Source organism: Danio rerio, chromosome 2, assembly GCF_052040795.2.
Source record: "Danio rerio strain M-AB ecotype USA chromosome 2, GRCz13ab, whole genome shotgun sequence".
Lineage (NCBI taxonomy): Eukaryota > Metazoa > Chordata > Actinopteri > Cypriniformes > Danionidae > Danio > Danio rerio.
Window position 1 is genome coordinate 26047033 of NC_141022.1, and position 17928 is coordinate 26064960.

Below are 17928 nucleotides of genomic sequence, written 5' to 3' on the forward strand. Positions count from 1 at the left end.
ACCTAAAGAAGGAACACTTATATATAATTCATTTAATTATTATTGTAAGTATTTTATTTATTGACTGAACAGCTATATATAATATATAATTTATATATAATAAATAGCAGTAGCCCATAACAACAAATAAATTATGTCAGCAATTTAAAATTTGTTTCCAGTTTAATATAACTTATATTCCTAGTTTTAAAATATTATCCTAAAATTACAATCATTCTAAAACCAGCAGTTACATTTTTTAATTTGAAAATTACACTTTAAATTGTTTGGTTTATATTCAGCCTGTTATGTTGCCCTCTAGCGAAATTATCTTGTAAGGTCAAAGGCCAGCAGGTTAGCTCATTGTACTAATCATGGCTAAGCTTAGTGGTCTTAGTGAGTTTCTCAGGACTATAAGACAAGGCCTTGATCAAACTGAACAAACCGCTCGAGCGGAGGCTCAGAATGGTGACTGTGTGCGAAAGTGAGTAACGTTCGTTAATTCATTACGTGGGTTTAAATGACGCCTCACGAATATTTTCATCGATAGACTGAATGATTATTTTGTGTTTGCATAGACGGAAGAGTCACGTGTCGAATCCTTTGCAAACTGAAACGAGCAAAACTGTGTTTGAAGAAAGCCCTAACAACTGGCAGGAAAATTATTTGGAGAGGTAAGTAATTCCATTTTCAAATATTGAACATTTATAATATTGTATAGAAGCATGGGTGAAAGTGGATAAAAGGCCTGTCGTGGACAAATGACACTAAAACGTACAGTAGGTGGCGCTCTAGTAAATTATTCTTTATTTATTATCATATATATATATATATATATATATATGAGCAATTCCATGAAAATGTCAACCTTGCCATGAAAAGAAAAATGTTTTCACCAAAATTGCGAAACCGTTTCTACATTTTTTGCGCAGGCAAGTGTTTTACAGTACTTTAAAAATACTTTAAAATGTCTCTGTCCATGTTTTCAAACTATTATATTTGATTTACCAAAGTCAAACAAATGGCAATTTCACGTCTGTCACATCCATAACGAAAAAGTGTCACATCCATAACAAAGCTTTTCCCTCAAAAATGTCAAAATAAAATAAAATCAATCAGTTTTGTTCTATAAAGAGCCAACTCTTATCCTTTTGTTGAGCATTATTTATTTTGGTCTGTGCAGTTTAATTCACAGAATTTCTACGAAATATGTTGTATACAGTAAACTCGCAGACTTTTTTGTCACATCCATGACGCTTGTTTATTTTCCTCATTTAAAGTATAAAAATGTTCACTGATTGAATTTTTTTGATCCCATAACTCTGTGGTAAGTTGTTTTGGAAAAATATAAACAGATGGTTCAATATAATGTTAACGTATACTTTCTCTGCGAATTTATGTTTTGAATTTTTGCTGCAAATGTCACATCCATAAAGCTGGAATCAGCCATATATATTTAGCCTATTTATGTATTTCACAAGTTTGTATATATGTATGGGCTGGTGGTTGTCGCGGACAAGGTTACGGCAAAGGCTTGGGTACGAAACCCACCTTGGTGTGTGGATCACATGGCACTCCGGTGTTTACAGCAACCTGAGTTTGATTCCCGCATCAAGGTTCTATGCCAATTCTTCCCCTCTATTCTCCCCACGCTTTCCTGTCTATACTCTCTACTGTCCTTTCATTTAAAGGTGAAAAAAAGTTGAGTACATGAGACAAAATGAAAGGGAACAAGGATTTTGGGTGTCACAGAGGCGCAGTGGGTAGTACAATCGCCTCACAGCAAGAAGGTCACTGGTTCTCTGTGGAGTTTGCATGTTCTCCCCGTGTTGGCGTGGGTTTCCTCCAGCTGCTCCGGTTTCAGTTCAGTATTTGGTACAGTACAACAAGAATAACAACAAATCTCTAGTACTTGCTTGTTCTGTTTATTTTGAACAGGCTGAAGTGTTTTGTCACAATCAGCTAGAGTACTGAGAAGCATCTTGTGATGCAACAGGAAAAAATAAACGCAATAATGAAACCTAATTTAAACTTTATAATTAGGAAATTGTGTATTCATTTCCAAAGCAACAGAAAAACAATAATTGTGTATTGAATTTAAGATTCAATCAGCTTCAAACCTGAAATCTCTTATAATGAAAATGCAGCAATGTGTCTATCCATAACAGTAGGTGCAGCGAACAACTGTTATGTATAAGAGAAGAGAGAGCACTCACTTACTCACAGACTGACTCACAATATGAGCTCACAAGATGAGACATGAAGAGTTTGGATGCAAACCCCTTAAAATTCATCAAGCCTCTTGTCTTGAAAATGAGCATTTTCATTTCTAATAGCCAGTAAATAAAATAACTTTTTTTCATAAATGTCACTTCAGACAAATCTTTGGTTTTTAACAAAGTATATTTTCTTTTGCGTCAAAACTAGCTAAATCCGCATCTGCTTTTTTTTTTTGCAAAAACCTCAAAATCCACCTATCTAGACAAGAATTAGTTGAAAATGAAGATTCAGTTAAAATTATTTTACCAAACATAAAACACATTACACAGACCACCTGAAACGCATAAATCTGTCAAGTAAGTGGCGGTTTATTCCATTGTGATAAACCAGGGAAAAAGCAGAAGGAAAATTAATGAATTAAATCTCGAGTAAGTGCATTAATCAATAACAATAAAACATGAATTAAATCTTAACTATCTGGTGTGATTTCTGATATTTTGGATTTAGATTTAATGTCAATAGAACATTTTAAACATTGTAAATTAGGCTTGCGAAATTCAAATAATGTAGTGTAAAAACATTGTGAAACATCAATATCAGTGCATTGTCCATCAATATAAAAAGCTTATCAGACATATAGGTATTATGAAGTATTGTTAATAATGTAAAGTTTTATATATTATTAGCATCTTTTAAAAAATAGCTTACATTAGCAAATAAAACACAAGGTAGTCCTACTTGGCAAAAAGTGGATGCCTCTTAGACAATTTTAGAAGCTGTCATTCATTCATTCTCACCTTACTTAAGGTCTTGGTCCCGTGTTTATCCTCATAGCATCCACGTGGGGTAAAAGAACGGCATCTTAACTCTGTCTTTTGTTAAACGCAGTTGCCGTTTAATTTATAGTAAATCGGACTCATTCAAAGCAGTGTTGCTGCACAAAAAAACTTTATGAATGCATGTTAACTTCCGAGGGTACAGTGTGTTTTCTTTTTCTTATACTGCACAGAGTTTTGAGGTAAGAGACGTTTTTATTTGTCATTCACTGACAGACGGACAGGCTCATCCAGTTCATCAAACTCTGTCTTTTAAAATCGAGAGTGGAATAAAACTCATAAAAGCCGGCGTATCAGCGCGCTGCTACATTGAAAACATATGATTCGATTCGCGCTTCTGATTGGCTCTGGGGATAAAACGGCTTTTGCTGTCAAAGGTAGGTGCAGTTTAGCGGCTTTTGCCAACAAACTGTTATTTCTGAATATGCTGAAGCTGGGATTCAGATGATTTCAAGCAAAAATATTTGTTGAACATGTACTACATGCCTAAAAGTCATTCACTCTGTCATGACAGTATCCCATTTTTGGTGGAAGTGGCATTTAACGGCTTTTGCATCTGAACTCTTCATATCATTTACGTCTTTTACAGCACCGTATTTCGATGATTATAACAATTTCTACTTTCACTCACAGCAGGGCTAATTTTTAATACATTGTGTCAGTTTAAGAGCAGTGGACACTCTTAAGCACTGTTGTGTCACGGGTCATGGTTACAGACATAAAGATGTGTTCTTTGTAAATGGCTCCTCAGTTGTTGAACTGCTGTGGTCTTTTCTGTCTAACTCCAGTGACTGCACATCTGGACTGACTGTTTTTGTCATGGTAGCACATGAACTAAGCTTTGGACCTCGTATTGTGATGGTTTGAGATGAATACATATACCGTTACACCCCAAAGTTTGGACACACATTCTCATTCAAAGAGTTTTCTTTATTTTCATGACTATGTAAACAACTGAAAATATGTCATATTCTAGGTTCTTCAAAGTAGCCACCTTTTGTTTTGATTACTGTTTTGCATTCTCTTGGCATTCTCTTGATGAGCTTCAAGAGGTAGTCACCTGAAATAGTCTTAACTTCACAGGTGTCAGGTTTAATAAGTGGGATTTCTTGCCTTATAAATGGGGTTGGGACCATCAGTTGTGTTGTGCAGAAGTCAGGTGGATATGCAGCTGATAGTCCTACTGAATAGACAGTTAGAATTTGTATTATGGCAAGGAAAAAGCAGCTAAGAGAAACGAGTGGCCATCATTACTTTAGAAAACGAAGGACCGTCAGTTAAAAAAATTAGGAAAACTTTGAAAGTGTTCCCAAGTGCAGTAACAAAAACCATCAAACGCTACAAAGAAACTGGCTCACTGGGCGGTTCCTTAATTCCAAGAACGCAGAGAATGGACTTGTGTTCTTGTAAAGACTGGTCTTGCTAGGTTGCTACTGTAGGTCTCCTCGGAAGAACGAACTTGAGAGACTGCGAGGACGGAGAACGCGTTCTGTGAGAAACGAGATGCTGCGTTCTTGCTGATGGTCACAAGACCCTCATGCATCTTTAACCAAAAATGATTTAAACATTGCAGCATTCATACAACGATTTATTGTTTTTCCCCTTTTTACAATATATACTCCAGGGTTCACCGCTAAGGATTTTTTCTACTGATCCAATCGGGCCAGTGGATTAGATTTTTACTTGCCCTGCCAAAATTTTTACTGGCCCCACCAAAAAAAATAAAAGGAAAAGTTAATAGCTATTTATAGTCACATATTTTAAATAATGGGTCAAAATAATGTCTGTGAATCAAACATTTTAATAATTAAAAATGTTAATAAATGTATAATGAGCAAAATTCAAAGTGTTATGCAAACAAAAAGAGCAGTATTGAAAATGTGGAGGTATTTTATTGCAGTTCAAAATTATTAAAAAAAAAATGGGTGGCTGACTTGTCAAACTGATGGCAAATAGTGCAAAACATTACTTCATTTTTTGACGTGTTGTTTCCACGTAAATGTCTGCTTCCAAGATGTTATAAACAGACATTTTCTTTTAGCCTTATAATTTGATGTTGCCGTTTCTTTGCTGTTCTGATTGTCACCAGGTTATGGGAACAAAATAGCATGCTCAACATCAAATCACATAAGAGGAACTAAAAAGCAATATGGTGTTTACGACATCCCAGAGAAGATAGCATTTAAAGACTTAAAAGCACAAACTTAAAATGCACGCAATTGACAAATATTCACAGGCAAATTAAACTTTAGTGACAAGGCAACACTGTCCCAATCGGGCCAGTAATGATCCTTTATACTATCCCAAGGGTCTCTCACGCTGGCCCTGGGCCACCGGGCAGTCCTTATTGTTGAGCCCTGTACTCTGCATAAAGACTTTACAAATACACTTTCCACAATACAAATAAAACTGATTTTAATAGGAATTTCAGCAAATAAACACCCTTAATGCATTCATACCTTTATTAAGATTTTCATGTTAATGTTTATATTCACTGTCTTATTCAGGTAAACTCCTGAGGTCAAAAAATTATATCTCTGAACTTTAATTATTACAAACCTATGTAAAATGCTGCGCTTCCCACCTCCAGCCGCAATGACTTCTGAGACTTCTAAAGCGAGTTCGATGCTCAAGTCTGCATCAGTGCGTCCTCTATCAAGAACACGTGGGAACTTTCACACGTCCTCTGTTCTTGCGGTCTTGAGTATTGGAACTTAACATTGGTAGTTGATGATGATGTTACATGAGAACATGAGGACACAAGACCGGGGAAGAACACATATTGAGAAACAGCCCAAGAGTCCCCTCTGCTGCTAAAGATAAGTTCATCCGAGTCACCAGTCTTAGAAAGAGTCTTAGAGTTCTAGCAGCAGACACATTTCTAGAACAACTTTTAAGAAGAGACTGTGTGGATCAAGTCTTCTTGCTAGAATATCTGCTAGGAAACCACTGCTAAGGACTGGCAACAAGCAGAAGAGACTTGTTTGGGCTAAAGAACACAATGGACATTAGACCAGTGGAAATCTGTGCTTTTGGTCTGATGAGTCCAAATTTGAGATCTTTGTTTCCAACCACCGTGCGACACAGAAAAGGTGAACGGATGCACTCTACATGCCTGGTTCCCACCGTGAAGCATGGAGGAGGAGGTGTGATGGTGTGCTTTGTTGGTGACACTGTTGGGAGTAATCAAAGCAGTCAAAGCAGTATCAAAGCAGTAATCAAAGCAAAAGGTGTCTACTTTGAAGAACCTAGAATATGACATATTTTCAGTTGTTTCACACTGTTTTGTTATGTATATAATTCCACATGTGTTAATTCATAGTTTTGTTGCCTTCAGTGTGAATCTACAATTTTCATAGTCATGAATATAAAGAAAATTCTTTGAATGAAAAGGTGTGTCTAAACTTTTGGTCTGTATTGTATATATGAGCAATATCCCACTCGTAGCACTCCAATGTGACTGTATATCAGCACCGCTGCAATGCATGCTGATAGCATCCCAGCTGTACAGAATCACTACCAAACATGTTGCAGTACTACGTGTATATACAACAGTTTGACTGGATGTCACGACAACAGTGTCACACTGGAACAATATTGCCTTTGATTTTATTTGGGGTAGTTCACCTATTTCGAACCTTCACCAAAAAACATTATGAAACTAACAAGATCACAAGTAAATGTTCAAGTTTATCACACATTTTTCAAAGTAGTATCAAACCCTTTTAATGCCTTACACTCTTGAACATCCCTTGCTCTTGAAATATTAAATAGAGGTGTTGTAGGCCAAAATTATCGCACTCCACTTACTCTACCATGTGTTTATCTTAGGTTGCCATCTGAGATCATCCTCAAGATTCTTTCCTCTCTGGATGCCTCCTCTCTGTTCAATATCAGCTTTGTCAACAAGCGGTTTCATGACCTGGCCAACAGCAAGTGAGTTTGTGACAGAAATCGTATGAATATGGAATAATAAATATTAACATGGATGTCCAGTGCTCTGTGGTCTGTGTTGTATGCTTCCGAGATTGAGAAGAAGAAGTGGAGACCTCGAGTAAGTGTGGCAGAAGGCATGAGAAGCACACATGCGGAAGGGAAACCTTCAGGATACTGGAAGAAGATGCTGCTCAAGGAGATGGCAGGATACAAGGACACCATGTGGAAAACAGAGCTAAAACACAAGAACCCACACACCGGCATGCCAGCTCTCACTGAGGAAGTGCTCAGGTAAGACATTTGCTTTGATTGGGGCAGAGAAAGGTCATACTTAATAACTAATTAATAACTAGTTCTATACAAATATACTGTTTAAAGTGTGTCTTGACAAATAAAGTACATTCTCAAAATAACTTGGGCCATAGTTGAGATTTACGAGAAATTTTATATTCTAACATTAATAATATTAAAAACATAACAGGATTTTCAGTCTTTGCTGTGAGGGCACTAGTCTGAGATTTTTATTGATCAACAGTCGCATCTCTGCTTTCTCACAACCAGTTCTGTTTCTCTATTCATCCAAAACATTTCTGAGGTGCTGACAGGTATTTCTTTGCTAAGCTTAGCGTTTTTGGTTGTCTCAAGAAAAGTTTTTATAGTTTTCAAGTAGCTGCATTAACACTCGCAAGACATGTTTGGAGCGATTTGTTGCTATTTTAAGACCAGTGCAACTGTCATTTTCACGTTTTGCACCACGTTGTTTAAATAGCTAATCCATTTTCCACCACTTTGTGGACTCATGGGCCTGCAGGTCTGAAAAGGAGTTGTGTTAAGGTGCATTGTTGGCGCGTTGCTATTTTGAGACAACTGAAATAGACTGTGCCATTGACCAACAAAAAGCTGGTCTAAAGTCCAGCGCAGAGTTTTTGTAGTTTAAAGAACGCATTATGTGCCGGAGCAGGTCCAAAATGTGTACACATTGCTTAATATACACAGCATGACACAAATATATTTACATATGAAAAAAATTAAAAGGAAAAAAATTTACAAAAATGAATATTTTCTACATAAATATAACCATTACCTCCTCCCTTGCGTTCTTCACCTTTGAAGTTTGAATCCACCTTTGGGTTTTGAATCCAGCTCTGTTATCTGTTTATTCATGACAATTTCCATTTGTTTAATGTTATTTTTCATTCATTCATTCATTTTCCTTCACCTTAGTTTCTATTTCAGAGGTTGCCACAGTGGAATGAACCACCAACTATTAAAATTATTGGTAGTATTTAATAGGCATATTTATATTTGCTTTAATATAAACAAGTTTAGATTTGTCCACCTATCATGTTTTGGAGATGTATGCGTCACCCTATGGGGTATAAGAATAGGATGTGTTTGGATATAACAAAAAATTAAAAATGGATATAAAAAGATTTTTTTTTAAAACACTTCGTTATTATTGTTCACTAATTCATTTGCTAGAAATCAGAACTGAATTTAGAAATAGTTTTGAAACAAATCTTTGTGCTTAACAAACAAAATTAAATAGCTAATGGATGTCTTCAGTAACTGTTTTCTTATCCACGAAAATAAGAGTAAAGAAAAGAGAAAGTATAGAGGCCAAATGGTTCATTCTTTATCCTCATGCTGCAGATGGTTTTGTTTCCACTTACAAAGTCCACCAAGTATATAGCAAATGCACCATGGCACAACGCAACAAAATTTGAAAGGGAATGTCAGATGAGACTCTGATTGGTTTAATACTCGTGTTATACTTGAAACACACCACCAACTCTACACATTTTCCTTGTCTGCTTCCCTAAAAACACCTGATTCAGATCATCAGCTCATTAGAAGAGACTGAAAGACCTGTGATGGGTGTGACAGACAAAGAAGATATTCAAAACATGCAGTGTTGGTGGTCCTCCAGGAACATGGTTGAGAGACACAGCTTTAGGCCGTACTCACACTAGGTACAGTTGCCTCGAACCGGGCCAAAGCACGCTTGTCCCCCCTCCCGTGTCCCCCGACGGCCCGCACTCACACCACAAACGGGCTTCGGCACGCTTACGTCATCGCTGCTGCGCTGTTCAGTGAAAAGCACTCTCTCACTCAGCAGCACAGTGGAGATTTCTCTAGTTATATCGTTTCAGTCGTTTGATATGCCGTCAAATATTTCGCCAAACAGTCCTTAGGGATGCGGGGACACACAGTCAGATATTTCACCGAACAGATCCGCCACTTTTGGCGCTCATAAACAATCATAAAGCTCTCGTGCTGCAGGAATGAGGAGGTCTGCTGAAGGCGCGCAGCTGTCGTGCAGTGAGGGGTTTGCGTCTTTAATAAACTACGGCAGTTTGCATTCACTGAACCGTAAGAATGATTAATAAATCCATATGAAACAGCCCCTTAAAAGTCACGTCTCGCTTTCAGTTTCGGGCTTTGGCGCGTTTTGTACTCACACACAAGCGTACCAAAGCCCAAGTGAACCGGTCTCAGGCACACCTTTTCCAACCGGGCCAGGGCCGGCCAAGTAAACCGTGCTTGAGCCTGATTCGGCGCACTCACACTTCTCAAACAATCCGGGAAACGGGCCTGGGCACGGTACGGATGGCATAGAGTGAGTAGGCCCTTAGATTGTGTGCTTAGATTGTTAAAATAGAGCCCTCCATGTACACTCTAGCTGATAGCACAGATGCTTTATACTTTTTTAAAACAGCTTCACCATGATTTATTCATTTTCTTGTCGGCTTAGTCCCTTTATTAATCCGGGGTCACCACAGCGGAATGAACCGCCAACTTATACAGCAAGTTTTTGCGCAGCGGATGCCCTTCCAGCTGCAACCCATCTCTGGGAAAGGCTTCACCATGATTTGATGTTAAATTCTGATTTCCTCTTCAAAATCCTTAAGGAAGGTGCAAACGCTCTGTCCTTTGCTGTCTCAGAGAAGAAACACTTTCAGAATGCCAAGGAGTTGTTCACATTTGATCGTGACACAGTTTTAAAATAACAGTCACTCTGCAGAAAGTGGGTGAATCTCAAATACATCAGTTTGATTTATTGATTTACCAGCAATCACACTTTATCAAAGATGGTTATCATATTATATTCATTTATTGGAGCAATAAAAATTATGTAATTTTTACCCATATTGCCCAATAAGTTGTTTGTATGATAAATTTCATGCATTCCTAGGTAAAGCTATTGTGAAATGTCGAGGAAGATGTGAGGAGCTACACCTGTGTTTTCTGTGTTTTATAGGAGATTACACATTCAGTGGGAAATCACACTTACGTTTAGGAATGGACGTGAAAGTGTCTACAAGCAAACACACACTTTCTTTGAGGATTCATCGGTTACTGTGTTTTGGAGTAATGGCTGCTGGCCATTGATGCACAATCTTGATAGCCTGAAGCTTCATGGAATCATGTGTCGACCTGTGGGAGCTCCTGGAGACAAGTATGAAAAACAGATTGAAATCTTTTGCATAATACTTGCTCTAATCTGACCAACGTGTCTAATGTGCAGGCCGAGGTGGCGCTCTCTGATCTGCAAGACAGCTACAGATAAATCTGTACACTGGGTGTTTCTTGGCTATGACAGGCTTGTGAAATTGCTGCAGTTTGGCAAAATCATCATCGGCGTCTGGCGGGTATGTTCAGGGTTCCCACAGGTCATGGGATTTCTGGAATATCCACGAATATTATTCCAGACACTGAAAGTCAGGGACTTTGAGATATATTTTTGTCAAGGAATACCTCAAAAACTTTTTTGTCATTTTAATTTGTAAATTTTGAGTTTAAAAGGCAAACCGATCTGTGACAAGTGAAGGGTGGGTAAATGATGACAGAATTTTTAGTTTTGGATGAACCATCCCTTTAAGTCCAATACAGGCACAAAGCTGTAGCTGTTAAGTAACGCGAACATGCACAGAAACATTTACTTTTGAGAAAAATTATTTTAAAACCACTGTTGTGCTATCAAATGTGGGAGAGTGAGCACTTTACAGTTGTGAGACGTATTGTAGTGGAGCACATCTCTAGTCAACAAGACCCTGGAGGCTGAAATCTTGTGGTGCCTAAAGTTCCAACCAGAGCTCCACTGGTCATCTACTGGCAGCTATAATGTTAGCTAGGAAGATATAATAAAACAAATGTAGCCTATTGCAATTTAACTTTTGCATCATGTCTTAAACGGATGCGACTGGACAATACATGATGCTTATTTCAGTGTGATCCTTATTTGTCTTAGTCAGCCACAATGGTTGTAAGTTTACTTTTTATGATAGATTAAGGCTATCATATATCAAAAGTCTGATTAAGTCTGATAACATAAAAATTACCTCTATTAGATTATAGGAGCATCCTTCCTGTTATTGTTAACACTTAAACACTAAAACCTGAACCACACTGTTCCAGTTACTGAACCACACTGTTACAGTTACTATGACCATTTATGTGAAGCTGCTTTGACACAATCTACATTGTAAAAGCGCTATACAAATAAAGCTGAATTGAATTGAATTGAATTGTTACACCGTAACAACTATAAAATAAATTGCAAATAACATTAATTAGCACCTTACTGTATGGTTTAGGTTAAGATGGTGAGTAGATTTTAGGTTAGATGCATAGAATTTTGCATATTTTATTCTAATTACAGTAAGTAATACTATATGCGTGACTAATTGTAAACTGTAAATATATACCAATAGTTTTACCATCATATACTGTAGGACTGCACTATATATTATTTCAGCATCGATCTGTTATAGTCACATTGCAGAATACGTAATGTCAAGATTATAGTTGATCAGAGTCAGTTCAGAACATGTGATTTGTTGAGCCATTGCAAAATGAAACCCCTTAAATAGAGTGAAAGTTTTTCATTTTAATGTGTTTTTAAGACTGTTTTCGATTTAAGCAAACTTAAACCAAGAGGTTATAAAGGTATATAAAACAAAAATAATCGTATTTAATTATTTATACAATAAAGACTCTACACTATACAGTGTTATTTTACCTAATATTATAACATGTTTACATCAATACTGTTAGATTCCACAGAAAACCATGCAATTATTTAGTATTTGTTCAATACAAAATGTAAAAATAGGTATTCATTCTAAATAGAGTAATATGTGATCTTGTAAACTTGTATTCATAATGCAATATATATTGCAGACAAACTAAATATCGTAGTATCAGTTTTGTCCAATATAATGTTCCATTATATACTGTTTAAATCATGAACTTCAGATTTTTATTTTATTGATGTTTGCAGGGCAACTGGAGAATCGCCTTTATCATGATCAACCTGCACTTTCACAAACTGATTGAAAAGAGTCTTCTTGGGTCAAGATTTTGGTATGAAACCTGTATTAATGGCAATATAGTCAAAACGTATATTGAAAACATCTCACATAATGTCTTCATTCACATCAATAGCCCCTACATACCAACAGAAGACAATGCTGTGGACCCTGACTGTGTTCGGCATGGATACACACTCCACATTGTGCTTCACAATCCAGTTCGCAGAATCATGTGTCAGCGTTTCTCCCCACTGTACACCAGCAGAGGTAAAGGCATCACTTTTATATAATTATTTTGTAGCACATTTTCATTTAACTGATTAATTTTAAAACTAGTTTTTTCAACAATTATGAGCAACCTTTTTTATTGTTCTTGTGTTTTTTAGTGGGGTTGCAAGGGGAGTATGTGCAGCTAAACGCTGTTGATTTCTCTGATTCTTCCGAACACATGCCTGTGGTGAGGATCTGTCTACCATGGCAAGCAGAGGGACTGAAGGGAAATGTTGAGGTATTGTACATGCGATTCATACTGTTTGGCCACTTTCAGGCTTCAGACTGGTTAATCTGTGCTGGCTGGCTATTTTTAGATCTTGTCTATAAATAGAGAACTAGGTATTAAGCTGTGTGTAAATGGGGAACAGTCGAGTCAAAATGGCTTACTAGATGGATTTCCAGTGTTTATTATTCATTAGGGTTGTAAGAGTAGGTCACCATGCCCCTTGGTTTGGGAGACATGATCTGTGTATTAACTGCAAATTTCATTCAGAACTTGTTTGCTGTTTTTCTGTGCGCATTGCTTTCTTGGTTCGGTAACATTTATCAGTTAGATAGCACAATGTATTGATAATGCTTTTTATCCACAATTTTACTTTACAAGAATACAATTTTGTCTTAACACAGGCAGTCAGATATTGGAATTGAACCTTTAATTGTACCTGCTCAAAGAAAACACTTTTTGAATGAATTAAATTTGCACAAGTACTCTGTAGAGCAAGTTACAGCACTGTGAGGTGTAGGGAGCAATGAATAACCGATTAGATTTCACTATTAACTGTGCTAAATGCCTGTACTGTGTTTTGCTGGCAGCTAGCTCTCTGCAACTCTCTTGTGGTCCGCCACTGAAGTTAAGTAAGGCTGCGCCTGGTCAGTACCTGGATGGGAGACCACATGAGAAAGCTAGGCTGCTGCTGGAAATGGTGTTAGTGAGGCCAGCAGGGGGCACTTAACCTGCGGTCTGTGTGGGTCCTAACGCCCCAGTAAAGTGACGGGGACTTTATACTGCTCAGTGAGTGCAGTCTTTCGGATGCAGCGTTAAACAGAGGTCACAGGATAGCCTTCAAAAAAAAAAAATAGGGGTTTAACCCCGGCATTCTGGCCAGATTTGCTCACTTGCCTCTGTCCATCATGGCTTCCTAACCACCAATCAGCTGATGTGTGGTCTGACGTAATATGGCCGCCGTCACGTCATTCAGGTAAATGTTGCACACTGGTTTTGGGTGAGAAGATTCCCCCTAAAAAATGTCAACTCTTTTAAATTTCCAGGAAAGCGCTATATAAATGTAAAGTATTATTATTATTAATTCGACACGGTTAATAATCGTAAAGACTTCTCAACACCGGATTTTAGCACAGAACAAAATTGCTGCAACTAAAAGTTATGCCAACTGTGTACTAGTTTAAAGTTACAAGCTTGTACACAGAGGCTAATACGCAGGCACACTGGATTAACTATGGCTGAATTATTCCATTAGGTTGCATTATTGACATCTGCAATCGGGTGTTCTCTGTTTACGTAGCCCTGTTAGCATGGTAATTTAGACAAAAGACTGTTGACAGAGCAACGTTAACATTCGTTTATAAAGGTTAAAACGATGCTTGCGTAGTTCTCGAATTGTATACACTTGTGGGAGTTATATGGTACGTTTACATTACTGTCTTTTGCAGACAGCAAGATATATGCTATAGGCTTGTTAGCCTTAGCATAGCTTCCCCTCACTTATTAACTTGAAACTCCTCACATGGATTTGGACAGCCAAATAGAAAAGAGTGAGGCTGCTGCTGAGCCATTTTTTTGGTCTTCCACCAGCCAAAAACTTGCTCAAGTTCTGTGTGGAAGCATTTTACAGTCAGTGGTGCTGCAGATAAAACAAAGTGATACTGTATGTAATGTGTGCAAAAGTGAAATAAACAGAGGCAGAGATATCAAACATCTGTCAACATCTTCGATGCATATTCATTGATTTTCTTTTCGGCTTAGTCTCTTTATTTATCTGGGGTTGCCACAGTGGAATGAACCACCAATTTATCCAGCATATGTTTTACACAGGGGATGCCCTTCCAGCTGCTAACCAGCACTGGGAAACATTAATACACTTTCATAGACACACATACACTACGGACAATTTAGCTTATCCAATTCCCATGTACCGCATGTGTTTGGACTGTGAGGGAAACCGGAGCACCCGGAGGAAACTCACGCCAACATGGGGAGAACATGCAAACTCCACACAGAAATACCAGCTGAGGCTCGAACCAGTGACCTTTTTTCTGTGAGGCGAGATAAACATATATATATATATATATATATATATATATATATATATATATATATATATATATATATATATATATATATATATATATATATATATTGGTTTATATTTATTTGAAGTCAGAATTATTAGCCCCCTTTGAATTTTCTTTTCTTTTTTAAATATTTCCCAAATGATGTTTAACAGAGCAAGGACATTTTTACAGTATGTCTGATGTTTTTTCTTTTTTTTATTTGTTTTATTTTAGCTAGAATAAAAGCTTTATGGTTAAAAATTAATTTTTAAAAACCATTTTAAAGGGCACCTGTGGTAAAAAATCTACTTTTCAAGCTGTTTGGATATACATGTGTGTAAGTATAGTTTATATACTGTCATATTGGGGTGAAATAAACACACCCAGTCCTTTTTTTCTTTTAAATTTAACAACATAACAATATAGATCGACCGCAACTTTACGTAGGAGTGCGGTCCCCCCGCCCACTAATATTGATTGACAGCTGCGCACATTAACATGTCTCCGTAGTAATGCATATACTCATATCGACAAGACAGGACGAGCGCAAAACAACCGGGAATAAAAGGTCTGTTCAGTTTGCTAGGATCATCAATCATCTTCAGACGTGATCAAGAGTGAGTTTTACAAGTTTAACATGTTTTAAAACGTGTGCACGTGTTTGAAGTACAGCGATTCACTTCAGATTCACTTCATCAGCACAGCCGTGTGTCTCTCTCACTCTCTCTCTATGTATGTGTGTGTGTCTGCACTACATGTCTATGCTTTGTGTGTGTGTGTGTGTGTGCGTGTGCGTGTCTACGCTATGTATGTGCATGTGTGTCTGCGCTACGTGTCTGTGCAATGTGTGTGTGTCTGCGTGTCTACGCTGTGTGTGCGTGAACTCATGGTTGCAACTCCACAAAAAACGCATCAGATACTGATTGGTAAAGTCCTCACTGTAGTATTTCTCACATATGTTACGTGAGATCTGCTTCCTGAGGCAGCCGAAGGCGTGTTGAGGCATGTTGCTGACAGGCACGTGGGAACGGTGGGTAGGGATGACTAGCCTTAAAGGCCCAGTGCAAAAAAAAAAACAGCAACAACCTTTTCCCAGCTATATTAAAGACACTTCAAACAGCTATAATAAATACTCTGATGGGTGTTTTGAGCTGAAACTTTACAGACACATTCTGGGGACACAAAATACTTATAATAAATATGAAAAAAGGGGTAACCTATGTGCCCTTTAAGGAAAATTATTAGCCCATTTTAAGCTACTGTATATTGTTTTTCGATAGTCTACAAAACAAACCATCGTTATATAATTTCCCACATTATCTGTTGTATTGGTGTTGTGTGACTGTGACTCATATCATTAGTTTACAAAGTTTTTCCTAACTGCTCGCCCTATTTCATTCGAGCCTGTGTGCTTTTTTTTTTTGTCGTTGTTGTTTGAGAGTTGAAGCAGTAGGTTGAAATCCCATTTTCTCCTGTTTTGTGGCGAGGGGAAAAAGTGAGATTTTTGTTTAGGGTTCATTATTTTAGCAGGTAAGTAAGGTATTATTTCCCCACAAGTTATTTGTCTTTTTGTTTATTATTTTGGCCTGGATTCCCTTCTGAAGAAATGCTTTCAGGAACTTTAGTTTGAAAATAAATATTGTTATTGCTTGCTAAATACCTGTTAAGGTTATTTTGAGCTGGGACAGGAGAGGGGGTAAACCCTATGTTTGTTATTTCTAAATTTAATTTATACCTGGTTATTGCTCCCACTAACCCTAGTCTGGTTGGGACGTAGCACAACCATATCGTGTTCCCAAAAGAAACTTTGTATTCTCATTCTTATTAAAACATAAAAAAAAAATGTTTTTAATTTATTAAACATTTTTATTTTTGAACAGCCTGAGATCCACCCAACAAAAAAGTAAAATAAAATGAAAAACCATAATACTGTAGTAATAGGTACAAACTCAGGATTGAAAGATTTGATACAGTCTCTCTCATACCAAGATTGTACAGTTCTTTTTTTATTATTTTTATTTTTATTTATTTATTTATTTATTTTGGCTGTAGTGTATTCCAAACTAACGATGTCCAGTAGATAGAGCCTGCAGGATAGAAAAACACTGACATACTCTTGCAAAACATTTGAGTTCTTTGGCAAAATATTTGAGTTTCTTGGTGAAACTTTGAAGTTCTGTTTCAGACGTATTTGTGTTTTTGTGCAAATGCATTCATCATCATTCAACTTCACTAAAACATTTTTTTTGTGTGTGTTTCCTTGCGAACATTGTTTTTTTGTAAATCACTTGCTCTCCCCTGAAAAACTTTATATTTCACTGTTTTAGTGATAAATTAAATTTCCTCCTTCATATTATTCATATTATACATACAGTCAAACATTATGTGAATGAACACAACGTTCTTGGGTTCAAAGTATGATTCTTCCTTCCATCTCATTTTATTTCATCTCTACTAGTGACTGTACTTTATGATTAAATTGCACCGAGAAACGTAACATTCTGTACTTGTTCCTCTGCCTTTAGCGTTGCTGTATGATGACTCTGACAGTCCTGGATGAGGCTCAGCGCCCCTTCTGGTGTGTGAGTTCACCTGTGAGGATGTCCAGTAATCCGAGAGTGGTGGACGTGGAGTACGAAGGTGAGCAGTTCATCATCCTTTATGAGGACGCGGAGGGGAAGGTCAAAATGACCTTTGTGTGGATGGAGGAGTTCCAGCACTTCTTCTTGGTGCAGTTGTTTACTGTGTTCTCAGTAGCCAAAGTGAAAAAGCACTTTTGGGGGTGAATGACTTTGATTGTGCTTTGAGCTCGAAGATCATTTAGAATATTTTTATTTTCCTATTTTATTTATTTTTTGCTCTTTGTTGATGGAGATATCTGAAATGTTTTGTTGTGGAGTTTCAAGGGCTTTAACGTTTCCAAATGAAGAAAAAAAAAACAGCAAATCTCAAAGCACTTAATTTAAAATTGGTAAATGTTGTTTACACACCTTTGTCATGTTGTTTCTCATTGTCAAGAATGAGAATACGTAGCACTGTTTACTATGCAAATAAACTTGCACTGTAGAACCAAAATG

General features: G+C 37.2%; 1 protein-coding gene and 1 long non-coding RNA gene across 2 annotated transcripts in view; one reads left to right on the forward strand and one right to left on the reverse strand.

The window, feature by feature from the left end:
* Positions 1 to 17928, reverse strand: part of LOC148679736 (uncharacterized) — an 807653-nt gene that overhangs the window by 598472 nt on the left and 191253 nt on the right. The gene's annotated exons all lie outside the window — the stretch shown is intronic.
* On the forward strand, positions 328 to 17926 carry zgc:161973. The gene is given in 10 exon segments (NM_001082806.1): positions 328 to 463; positions 558 to 653; positions 6867 to 6971; positions 7032 to 7262; positions 10234 to 10431; positions 10501 to 10624; positions 12256 to 12338; positions 12420 to 12553; positions 12673 to 12794; positions 17377 to 17926. Coding segments are annotated over 10 exon segments (1464 nt in total). The 5' UTR covers positions 328 to 353; the 3' UTR covers positions 17638 to 17926.